This window comes from Mustela lutreola, chromosome 11 (assembly GCF_030435805.1).
Source record: "Mustela lutreola isolate mMusLut2 chromosome 11, mMusLut2.pri, whole genome shotgun sequence".
NCBI lineage: Eukaryota > Metazoa > Chordata > Mammalia > Carnivora > Mustelidae > Mustela > Mustela lutreola.
This window is the reverse complement of record NC_081300.1, coordinates 27,415,287-27,427,967: the sequence shown is the minus strand read 5'-3', so window position 1 is coordinate 27,427,967 and position 12,681 is coordinate 27,415,287. Positions and strand designations below refer to the sequence as shown.

At 43.5% G+C, this 12,681-nt stretch overlaps 1 protein-coding gene across 3 annotated transcripts in view; it reads right to left on the bottom strand.

Moving 5' to 3' along the window:
* The window catches only part of EPG5 (ectopic P-granules 5 autophagy tethering factor), a 105,521-nt gene that overhangs the window by 77,499 nt on the left and 15,341 nt on the right, over positions 1 to 12,681 (bottom strand). For 2 of the 3 annotated variants that reach the window (XM_059140863.1, XM_059140864.1), the window contains exons 4-10: positions 12,157 to 12,293; positions 11,144 to 11,251; positions 9,941 to 10,014; positions 7,920 to 8,025; positions 5,027 to 5,141; positions 4,241 to 4,391; positions 911 to 1,066 (exon numbers count right to left, since the gene is read on the bottom strand). In XM_059140863.1, coding sequence (XP_058996846.1) covers positions 911 to 1,066; positions 4,241 to 4,391; positions 5,027 to 5,141; positions 7,920 to 8,025; positions 9,941 to 10,014; positions 11,144 to 11,251; positions 12,157 to 12,293 — 847 coding nt within the window. The other variant, XM_059140865.1, reaches the window with a different exon arrangement.

Sequence of the window (12,681 nt, the reverse complement as noted above, 5' to 3'; positions counted from 1 at the left end):
ACATCCAAAAGGTCCTTCATGATTTAAAAAGTATTTCCATATACTACTGCATTTCATCCTGGGCACATATCCATGAGGTCGATGGAACAGGCAGAATCATTACCATCATCTCCATTTTATAAATGAGGAAAATGAGAAGACAAAGACTAGGTGACTGGCCCAAGGTGCCAGTAAATAGCAGGCAAGACTCAAAGCCATTACACAACACACAATGAGTACGGGCTGAAGTTAGAGATCATGGCAAGATGGAGCACAGAGACCTCAGAAGAAGGCAAAGCTGGGGAAGAGCTGGCAGCTCATGAGTGGACTGGAGGCCATAAAACATCTCCCAGCAGAGGGCACAACGCTTGGCAGAACTTGCTCCTACACTTGGCCAGATGGCTCAGGGAAGACAGTGCAGGAGGCACCACTGTGCCCCTTTCCCTCCCTCAAGTGTATCCCGGGCTAAAAGCAGCAACAAAGACAACATGACCAGAAGACAGCATTTACACAGCCAAGCACAGGGGCCCAGGACCCACGAGAAACCTCACGGTAAGACAACTGGAACAATAAAATGGGCAAATCATTTGTGCTGTGCACTGAGCACCTGCCCTGCCTCACTCAAGCACTGAGATGGGTGGGAAAGAGAATTCATACCTTGTTCAAGGCTTCCCCGAAAGTTGAGGGATGACACCACTGAGGTATCAGAATCGGGTTATTTTAAGATTGAAAAAAAAATCTTAAAAAGAGCATTTCAGTCCACCATGACAGATAAGGAAACTTAAAGACAATGAATTTGCCCAAGATAAGAAACAGATGAAATGCACTCAGACATTATTGTAAGAGATCTAACTGTAGTCGATGACTTTCGCACCAATCTTCCTCGCGAGCCAGGGAGCCATTTCTCAACAATCATCATCACATGTCTTACCTTTTGGCTTTCAGCACATGCAGGACAGCTCTCAGAAACAGTTCATCAAATTCAACCTGTAGTTTCTCCACGGAGTAGGGCTGCTGGGCCAAACCCAAGCCTCGGCTGTGGCTCACAAATTGTGCCCAATGGTCGCTCACATAACCAAGGGTCATCCTGAACAGGAGGAAAGGCAATACAGCACTTTTCATTCATGTACTCAATCCTGGCACCTTCATATTACATTGGAAGCACTAATTTGCCCAGTACATATCACGGAACAGCTGCTACCTTCAAGGTTCTAAAGACAGTCAGCGAGAGGGCAAACCCCACACTCACGCGGCTTACATTTAGCGGAGGCAAATAGACAACAAAGTAAAGGGAAAAGTATAATCTGTCCAATGGTCATAAGTGACGATGAAAATAAGTAGGAGAGGGGACTAAAGTTTCTCTGGAGTTTTCCAGAGTAAGGAGGTTGGCTGGGAGCAGGAAAGGCCTCACCAAAGAGGACGTGTGAGTAAAGACAGGGGTATCTAAGGGAAGAGCATCCGGGTAGAAGGAACAACCAGAGAGAGGGCTCCAAGGCATATTCAGGATGTTGGAGGTACAGCAAGGTAGCCAGTGTGTGAAAGCAAGGTAAGTGGGCGGGAGACTGGCTGGAGAAGAAATCAGAAAAGTGACAGGAGACCAGGCCACTGCGAACCCTTTGGCTTTTATTCTGACTGAAACTGGGAGCAGACGAATGACATGAGCTCCTGACTCACCACTTACAGGGAACACTGGCTGTTGCGTGAATAATCCGAGGGTAGAGCAAGGGCAAAAGCAGGAAGACAAGTCAGGAGGCTATTAACAATGATAATTGTAATTCGGGAGAAATATGTGAGAATGAACTAGGGTGGTAGCAGTGAACTTGGGGAGAAGCGGCTGGATTCTGAAAACAGGAGGTTTCATTAGTTTAAAAGGATGCACATCTTTCACACTATAATCCCTGCAAAATGGAATATGTCCTAAACTGGTAACATGCCATACTTCTGTAGCATTTTTTCTTAAGAGGCACACAAAATGCATCTTCAGAATTGGTGGCATCTTAGATTTGATGACAGTGTTTTGAAGGTAGAGATGACAGAATCGGCTGTCACACTGGATGTGGGGTATAAAAAGACAGGGATGACACCAAGTACTCTAGCCTGAGCAAACAGAAGAATAAAGTTGCCACTTACTGAAGACAGTAAGGCCAAGGAGGAGACCGGGGAGGTCCATTGGGTGTATTAAATTACAATGTTTGTGAGTCATCCAAGGGGAGGTGCTGAGTTGGCAGCTGCGCTTATAGGCTTAAGAGAGAGGCACGAGCTAGAAATAGAACTCTGAGAACCGTCGTAGTACTTTGATGACATTTAAAGACATGAGAATGGATGAAGTCCGAAGAGCAAGTTTTGATGGAGAGAAGAGGTCCAGGAACCGAGTCCTGGGGCAGTCCAACATCAAGAAGTTTGAGAGTGAGGGTGAAACAACCAAGGAGGCAGAAAATGAGAAGCTAGGGAAATGGAGGAGAAACCAAAATATGGGATCCTGGAAACCAAGCAAAGAAAATGTTTGTTTTCTTTTTAAAGATTTTATTTATTTATTTGAGAGAGAGATCACAAGTAGGCAGAGAGGCAGGCAGAGAGAGAGGGGTAAGCAGGCTCCCTGCTGAGCAAAGAGACCAAAGCGGGGCTCGATCCCAGGACCCTGAGATCGTGACCTGAGCCAAAGGCAGAGGCTTTACCCACTGAGCCACCCAGGTGCCCCAAAGAAAATGTTTAAAGGAGAAAGTGAGCAACTCTGAGAAAGCTATGTCAACTATGGGAGAAATGTAAGGGAGAAGACTCAGAACTGGCCACTGGCTCAGTAGAACAAAGTTCATTAGTGCCCTTCATTTTTAAGAGCTGTCTAGTGGGTCCAGGGGTGGGGTGTGGGGAGAGCCTGACTGTGGAGAATTCAAGCAAGAATAGAGGGAAAAACCTGGAACCAATAGATGACCTGAAGAAAGGGACCTTGTAGAAAACAGTTCTACAACTGGAAGGTGTGAGAAGAATGTGCAATAGGTACAAAGAAAAATAAGTAGATGGAAGACAAAGAGAGATCATAATACACTATAATAATCAACTGTAAGTATTTACACAGAAATATTATAGAATGAATACCGACCTTAAAGCAGGAATAACAATGTCTTTCCTACAGAGTTATTGGGAGAATAAAACGAGAAGGTAAAAAAAAACAAAACAAAACAAACAAAAAAAACCGAGAAGGTATATCATTGGCATGCAGTGGGCACTCAATCCTACATCACATAAACGAACAAAAGGACAGGCTTTACCTTATCGTCTGAACTTCTAATAATGAGTACATGGGCTTTTAGATTTAAAGAAATTACTCTCCAAGGCACCAACGATCCTTCCTTCCACTGTCTCTTGTTTTCAATACCCTCTACTAAAGGCTTTTAAAGACCTTCAAAGTCACAGCCTTGCAGGGCATCCTATAACCATTTACCTGGCTTTACAAAGCACATGGAAATAAATAAACAAATAATTATAATCAATTTTGTTTGGGAAACATCACTGAGGAGGGGGAGAGGTTTTAGAGGCTTTTTTGGAAAGAAGGGAAGTTGGAATAAACAACAGCATACTGATGTGCTATAGGGAATGACAGTAAAGACAGAAAAATTAATAATGCAGAAAAGAGGATACAAAACTAATTCAATAAAAAGCAGTACATGTTCTCAAAATTTATTCATACTTGATCATAAAACCATAAACCCATTTTTCAATTAAATAAATGATAACGCTTTCCTCAGTTCAAAACAGGGGCCAATGACAGATGTCTTTGCAACTTTCTTTAAATGGCATTTAACCGAAAATCAGAATAAGAATAAATAAGAGAGGTAAAAGGAAAACAATGACATGAAGGAGCTACTGCCAATCCTCCGCAGCTCAGTGACAATTCCCAGGTAAGAGCGAGGAGGTGGAAGAACACAGGGAGCAAAGGAAAAGGAGAGAAGCTTCAGAGAGGCTTCATTTTCCATGACTGAGTTGAGTTTCTCTGGCCAAGTTCAACCCAGCAACTACTTTGAGAACCTTGACTCCAAGAACAATTACCTAACAAACCAGTTAAATTTGAAATAATTAACCAAATATTCTGACTGGAAGCATTTATAGACTTCCCATCTGCTAGATGGTAAAAAAAAATTCTTACTTTTATGATAAATCAGACCCAAATCGTACACTGAGATGTCCATCATCTCAATTTCACACAGTATGTATGCCTGATCCAGGCAAAGGCAAACAGAAACAGATGCAGCAACAGCAATATTACCTGATCATATAACCAATTCGCTTCACAAACTGCCTGTAGCGTGCCCTGTTAAAGGTTTCTAACCCCACAGCCAGAAGCTCCACTAGTGAGTTAGCAAAGGCAAAAATTTTCATCATCTCTTGAGGTCTTGTTGTTTCAGGTGAATAATCATCTAGAAGATAATTGGAGAAAAGGGAGGAATTACAATTACTATCAAAAAACAATGAAGGACACAGATATAAACACCTCAGTGAGGAAACAAAGCCACAGGCGAGAAAACTCAACAATCCCATTGCTCTGGCTTCTCTGTCAACATGACGTGGGGAACCTGAGACAAAGTATAAAATGAAAGCAATATATTAAAGCTGGAGACATAGGGGGCACCTGCGTGGCTCACTCGGTTAAAGCATCTGCCTTCTGTTTGGGTCATGGTCTCTGGGTCTTGGGATCAAGCCCCACATTGGGCTCCCTGCTCAGTAGAGAGTGTGCTTCTCCCTCTGCCCCTCCCTCCTTCCTGCTCCTGCCCCCCACCCCCTCAAATAAATAAATACAATCTTAAAAAAAGAAAAGCTGGGCAATGTGCAAGCTAGCTGACCTTTCTGCATCTCAGCACTAGGTGGGAAATTACAAACACAAGAGAAAGGAAGGAAATCACACTGAGATATGATGCAACCATGTCTGCACGGGATGGCCAGGCACCCAGGAACCTAGATCAGAAACCTGCCCAGGTTGGAAGGCTGGATGCTGAGCTCCTGGAATGAGCTTGCCACAATCCCATTTACCACACGACAAAAGAAATCAGTCTACCTTTTGCTTTAAGCCCAAGAAGATGCTGAAAGAGTTCATGGAACGGAAACTGGGATAAAAGGATAACCAAGTCATCCTCATTAAGGAGAAGCCAACTGGTCTCGGGATCTTCATCCTAAGGGGAAAGATGCAAAATCATGTCAGCTGATTGGATCAGAACACACCAGGGTCTAGAGTTACAAGAGCTAAATTATCACAGATACAAGTCTTACATCGTGGTCCATGTGTTTTTGTGGACTTCTACTATCAGCTCCACAGATGGGCTGTAAATCCCCCGAAATCGCAAGCACAATTATATGTGCATCTGGGTCATACCCACTCTTCCATGGCTGAAACGGCCCTCATTAAACGTCCATTCCAAAGAAGATTAAATAAAAAATTCCTCAAGAGTGGAAAATCTTACTATAAAAGCTCAGTGCTTTGACAACATGAATTTAAGAACCACATATTCAGGCCAAGTTACTTTAGCTACAAGTCTGTTGCCCCCAAATCAAGGCCTACTGTAGTATACACTGCCTTATGGCAAAGTAATCTGCATTTGCTATAGCTACTGAAGTTCTGTTGCCAGTTAGTGCTGCTAAAGCAGGAGAGAATAACAGGCCATACATACAGATTATATAGGGGAAACCTTTAGGGTTTTTGTTTAATACCAAGCACTAAAGTCATCTTAGAAAACAAGTTGATTTGTGTCCTAAAATATGCTACATTCAAAAGGGAATGCTGTAAAAAGATCCAGACATCCTGAAGAATATACCACCTCAATTTCAACAAGGGACTAAAGCATTCATTGATAACCTCCCAAGCCACTCTTCCCCCCCCCCCAACCCCTGCCCCATTTTCAGTCCTAAATGGCTTACAGACAAGCCTCAGAAACTCTACTTAGAGCAGTAGCTCTCAACTCTGGTTCTACATCAGAATCACCTGGGAGGCTTTTACACATCTGGATGTCTGGGTGTGGGCCTGGGCAAGATTTCTAAGTTGCCCCCGTTTGTTCCTTTTTTTTTTTTTTAAGATTTTTATTTATTTACTTGACAGAGAGAGACAGCAAGAGAGGGAACACAAGCAGGGTGAGTGGGAGAGGGAAAAGCAGGCTTCCCACTGAACAGGGAGTCCGATGCGGGACTCGATCCCAGGACCCCTGGATCATGACCTGAGCTGAAGGCAGACGCCCAATGATTGAGCCACCCAGGCGCCCTGCCCAGTTGGTTCTAATATAGAGCCAGTATCAAGGAACCACTAATGTGAAAAACTGAGAGCACTTTCCTTCCTGCAGCCTTCTGAGTCAACAGCACTCTCAACATTCTCACCTACTCCCCAGGGTCTTAAATTCACTCAACAGTCAGTAAGGACAGCCAGGGGCCAGGCACCACTGCAGGGTCCCCAGCCATCACCTGTCTCTGGGAGAAAGGAAACCTTCCAGAGAAAAGACTTCTCTCTCAGAGGATAACACACTCGTGGCGGGGGGGGGGGGGGGGGCATTTCAGCACAATCTTTAAATACAATTTAAAGCACCAGTTTCTGAGAAACTCTCTTCAAGGTGACTGCTGAGTCTCTAGCAGAGATGTCTGAAGAGGAAAATGAGTGCAAAGCAGCCCCCCAGTCCTGAATGAGCACTTGGGTAAACACACAGACATGATCCCCATGGCTGCCACGGCTGTCATTGTGAGAACTGTCTGCTGCAAACTGTCAACTTCTTTTAAAAAGAAGGAGTCTTGGGGCACCTGGGTGGCTTAGTGGGTTAAAGTCTCTGCCTTCGGCTCAGGTATGATCTCAGGGTCCTGGGATCAAGCCCTGCGTCGGGCTCTCTGCTCAGCAGGGAGCCTGCTTCTCCTCTGTCTCTGCCTGATGCTCTGCCTACTTATGATCTCTCTCTCTGTGTCAAGTAAATAAATAAAATCTTTAAAAAAAATAAAAATAAATAAAAATAAAAAATAAAAAGAAGGAGACTTGGGGCGCCTGGGTGGCTCGGTGGGTTAAAGCCTCTGCCTTAGGCTCAGGTCATGATCCCAGGGTCCTGGGATTGAGCCCTGCATCAGGCTCCCTGCTCAGTGGGGAGCCTGCTTCCGTCTCTCTCTCTCTCTCTCTGCCTGCCTCTCTGCCTACTTGTGATCTCGGTCTGTCAAATAAATAAATAAAATCTTAAAAAAAAAATTAAAAAATAAAAATAAAAAGAAGGAGTCTTGGGACGCCTGGGTGACTCAGTCATTGGGAGTCTGTCCTCAGCTCAGGTCATGATCCCCGGATCTGGAGATGGAGCCCTACATGGGACTCCCCACTCAACAGGAAGCCTGCTTCTCCTTCTCCCACTCCCCCTGCTTGTGCTCTCTCTCTCACTCTCTCTCTCTCTCTCTAATGAATATAATCTTAAAAAAAAAAAAAAGACATTATTTAAAAAAAAAATAAAAAGAAGACTTAGTAAATCTGGTCCCTGGCCACCTTGACAGTACATCAAATCAGGATGTGGACCATAAAAAAGCACGTGGGCAGGTAACTAGCTGGAGGGAAAATTCCTGACAGATACACTAACCCTCTGTACAGCAGAAAGAAAAATCAACAAGTACTATCTTGGGAAATTGGATTTGGATCACTTAGTTCTCACCAAGAATAAAGAACCATCTTATACCTTACAAATGAGACCATATGGATAAGAAGTATTCATAAGAGTTAAAGGAAGAGCTTGATAAGCTCCAGCTCTTTACTATACAGACTGATGTTACCTGCTGGGAAAACTCTTTCGCCCCCTGCACCTCGGTTTTCTCACACCAGTACCTGCCCTCATGGGGCTGTCACAGAAGTCAAGGAGAGACCATGTGAAAAGTGCTTAGAACAATGCGTGGCACATAAGGGGAGCTCGACAATGATTAATGAAAATGATGCAGGCACGACAAGTTACCTCTTCTCCTCCCTCATCTACTAGCGTCCACGTCCCGGATGCAGGCCCCGAGGAGGATGGCTTCTGCTCACTGGGCTTCATATGGCACAGGAATTCCGCTCGATTTCTGAAGGACAAGGGAGATCACGCCAATCACATGAACACAGAAAGCCCGCACGCATGCACTCTGGATCATCTACTCAACCCCGCAGAAGATTCAGCCGGCCACCCAATCAACACATGGTTTAAACTACTAAACAAATAAGAATTGGCGAGAACTCAAGGCAGCTAAAACCTAATTTTGGTGTGCAGACCTCGAGGATCCTGGATTAGTAGTGACAAGTAATTGCAGAGAAGCTGTAATGCTGGCCCAGCTCCCGCATGCCAGGACCTCAATACATACGGATTGCTGAGGGACCTCGCCTCCAGCCAGGCTTACAAACTGGTGCCAGTACACGACTTGAGGAACATGTAGTATCCGATCTCATCAGCTTTACTGAATATAAAAAGATAATCTGCAGGTAATTCAGAAGTTTGTTTAGGGGAAAAGAGTACCTCTAAAGGCAAAACCATTTTGAAGTCAAAATCCTATCTACCACGTGTTAGAGAAACCCCTTGTATCCAGGCAGAGAGAACTAGAGAGAATTCCTGCCAGCCAGGTTTCACAAGGTGTTGGCTAGACCTGAGAAGCAGGTATAACCAGAGAAATTTCTTCTCTTAGACTACAACATGGTTTTCAACATGGCCCCTGTTCCTTCCCCTTCAGCCTGCTCCTGAAAAATTCGCCCATTCCTTCCTGTTACAGGAACTTTCTCCCATGACTTCCAGCACACTGCTGCCCTTTCAACCCAAGGAGCTCCAATCCTGTGTGTCCACTTGTATACCTCAATGACCTCAGACTTTCCTCCTTATAAAACAGCTCTCCTTTCTGTCCCTGTTGGTCTGTTAGGGCATGAATGCCCTCACAATCACTCGGGCTCAGAGGTCTACAGAGTTCTCTCAGAACCACTCCTATCCCACCAGTTCCTTATTTCATCAGCTACTTAATCCTTTTCTGCGAAGATAACCTTTAGGTTCCCCTCCTTCTCTTTCTCACCACCATTACCCCAACTCAGGCTCCGGGGCAGACAGGCTTTCCAGGACTGAGAGCCGGAGGTAATACCACTGTTCAAGGTCACCTAGACAAGACAGTGCCTTCTCCCCCTAAATGTCCTCTTGATAAGAGGTTGGGATCCAGAGCCAGGAGAGCCAGAAGTCTCTAACTGCACTTCAATTAAGCAGAAGCACATCTTCTGCCTTCAGTCCATCCTAGCTTTCCTGGATGCTTTTTACAATTACTCAAAAGCCCTGATCTGCTACAGGGCCAGACTTTATCAAATCTAGATTCTTCTGTTTTAATGTCAAAACCTTCTATCATCCAAGTCACTGTAGCTCTTCCACTGTATGACCATCTCCCATGCAGTCTCTGCTCCAGCCAAGCTAATCTCCTACGTATCCTCCGTACCGCCACTTTACCTGTACCCTGGGCCATAGCATCTTCTCTCCACCGACAGTGCCCTGCCTGCTTTTCTCTCTTAATGAGATCTGCCCCCATTCTTGCAACCCAGTCATACATACACCTAGAATCTTCTCTCACTGCTCCACCACCCCCCTTCAGGCTCCCTGGGGCTAGCACGCTGATCGCAGCTTCCCAAGTGGGCACTTAGATCTCTGCCCTCTTCCCCTCTCTACTACAGCTCTTCTTCTAATGGAAAGATAACTTTCTGGTCTCTCCACAGCTCCTTTCATAATGACATATATGACACGAGAGGCAAATCCACTAAAAAGAGGGACCCAAAAAAAGCTTAATTGTTTATACATAAGAAGTTAATAAGGTCATGTGGGGGGAAAAGGGTATCCAACCCAAAGAAAATCCGCAATATTAAATTCTGGAATGCTGACACCTCCCTTAGCGGATCTTTGGATCTGGGCAGTTTAGGAAGCCAATCTTTGGTAGAAAGAAGCATTTCAATTTCTACTTCATAAAGCTCTTCCGCACTTACTTGACAGGAGACATTAGCAGGGCAAGGGACTGCATAAAATGAAAGACCCCTGATGGGTTATTCAACACTTTGATCTGAAATCAGAAAAGGAAAAAGCATACTGTAGAAAGCTGACAACCCAAGTATCCATGATCTCAGTTCACCAGCATTCTGACAGAGGAAGCCGTTACGAAAACAAAGATGGGACTGGCACATAATCCCCAAGAGTGAGAGCACATGGGTTCCCTGGCAGTCCTGACTGAGCTGGACTCACAGAGCACAGCGAGCAGAGCAGCTGACTTCAACAACTGTACCCACATAGGATGAAACACAATATTGGACAAAACCAAAAATCCTCCTCCTACCTAAAGAGATTCAGAGTTCTCACTGCGAGAAATACTAAAGAAAAGGTCACATGGAGAAGCTGCCCCTGGCATGCACTTGGCTTCCACCCATCTGAGTGGTGGCTGTGAGTAAGAAAATAACCCAAACGCAAGCAGCAGAGCAGAGAAACTGTGAGCCGTATAATCAGCACTGAAGGGGAATATATATATATATATATATATATATATATATATATTTTTTTTTTTTTAAGATTTTATTTATTTATTTGACAGACAGAGATCACAAGTAGGCAGAGAGGCAGGCAGAGAGAGAAGAGGAAGCAGGCTCCCTGCTGAGCAGAGAGCCCGATGTGGGGCTCGATCCCATGACCCTGAGATCATGACCTGAGCCAAAAGCAGAGGCTTTAACCCACTGAGCCACCCAGGCGCCCCTGAAGGTGATTATATAAACATTGATCACAAAAGCATGATCTCTGCTAGCATTACAGAACTTTGAGATGCTCGTGGTTTCTGTTTTGTGTATACCAACGATGCTTGCGGGGACTAATTTAGGAAGCTGTGTTGAATATCACCAGGAAAAAAAGTCTCAGTGTGTCTTCTTGCACAGAAATTCTACAGAACTACATACTACTGAAGCTACCAAGCCAGATGACAGGGGAACTTCTGCAATTCTATCTTAATTTCATCAAGATGGGTGGCCCAAGAAGTTTCAGCATAAAAACCCCCAAGAATACATATACACTAAAATAGTTTAAGAATTTTGTTTTAAATATCAGTATTTTTAAGCAGTTTTTTAAAGGGAAAAAAACATTTTCTTCAGGAAAAATGTTTTAACAAAATCTCTCTCATCCCACTCAAAATCAGAAGACCATCATCATACCTGGATGAAAGGAACAGCCCACTTACTAACACCAGCTGGACATCGGAGAATATGGTTTAAAAGGAAGAAGTGATCTCCAGGACAGCCAACTCTTTGTAACACTGACACCTGCACAGGGAAGGACATACAGTTTCACTATCTAGTAAGAAGAAAAATGTGCCAAGGGGTCTAGTAAATGACTTAGCCAATGTTTAAATACAGGAATCTTTCAGAAGAGGAACCAGAGATCTACTGTACACACACACACACACACACACACACATATATAGTATATGTATAACCAAAGATATACTATTAACAGGTTGAGTTTCTACCACAGATGCACATGGAAGCCTAAGAACCTATGAGTACTACAATAAAAACATCATATGTAGCTTCCTGCAAACCCAGTTTTCACTATCTGGCAAAATACAACTTACTCACATTCCTGGCCACATGGGAATACATGCAAGCCAAGTAGTTTAGTCTGAGTTTGCAACAGATTCTCAAATCCAAATAAGTATGCTTGGGACTTTACCACATATGCAAGAACTCTAATATTAACCTGAAAGAAGCACCCAAGGCAGCCCCACTGAAAACACGACTAAATAAACAAGCCTTCTTCTCTAACACACTTAACATCTTTCTTAGATCTCCCAAATCCTGACACCAGCCTTTTCTCTCTTAAGTTCTTTAAGTATGACTGAACACAACACTAAATGTAAGATAATACAAATAAATGATATAATTGGTTTTAGATCAGCTACCTGTATTCTAAATATGTATCCCGTCTTTAATTTAGCATGCTTCCCACATTTCCATTTCTTCCTAAGCTGAAGGCCTGAGATTAAATATAAAGTATATCAGGAAGAAAAATACTTCTACTTTGTGCTTAATGACACACTAGGTAAGTATAACTTATCATGTGTCATGAATTAAAAAAAGTCACTAATTAATACATTAAATGAATTAGCTGAAGAAGCTGTTGAAGAAAACTCCAGAAAGCATAATTCTTCAAGTATTTGTTCCCTTACCAATTTCTGCAGCCAGAGAAGAATATCATCATGGAACTGGGTATCTTCATTAACCCTTCTGGTGAACATGAATAAGACACTGATACACTCCTTAAGTTGACAGAGGTCAGAGGGAAAGCTTTCTGTCTGTTTACAAGCTATAAATTAAAAAGAGGATTAAATGAGCCCCCACATAAACAGAGTTTTGGAGAGAATTTTTAGTATCTCTATCTATAAATTAATTAATTAATAAAATCTTTTCAAAATATTTAGTTCAGAAAAAAATCCAAGAAGAGGGGCGCCTGGGTGGTTCAGTGGGTTAAAGCCTCTGCCTTCAGCTCAGGTCATGATCTCAGGGCCCTGGGATCAAGCCCCGCATCGGACTCTCTGCTCAGTGGGGAGCCTGCTTCCCCCACCAACCCCACTCTGCCTACTTGTGATCTCTCTATCTGTCAAATAAATAAATAAATAAAATCTTTTAAAAAAAAATCCAAGAAGAAAAGTTGCATCAAAAATATCTGAATTCTGGGGCTCCTGGCTGGCTCA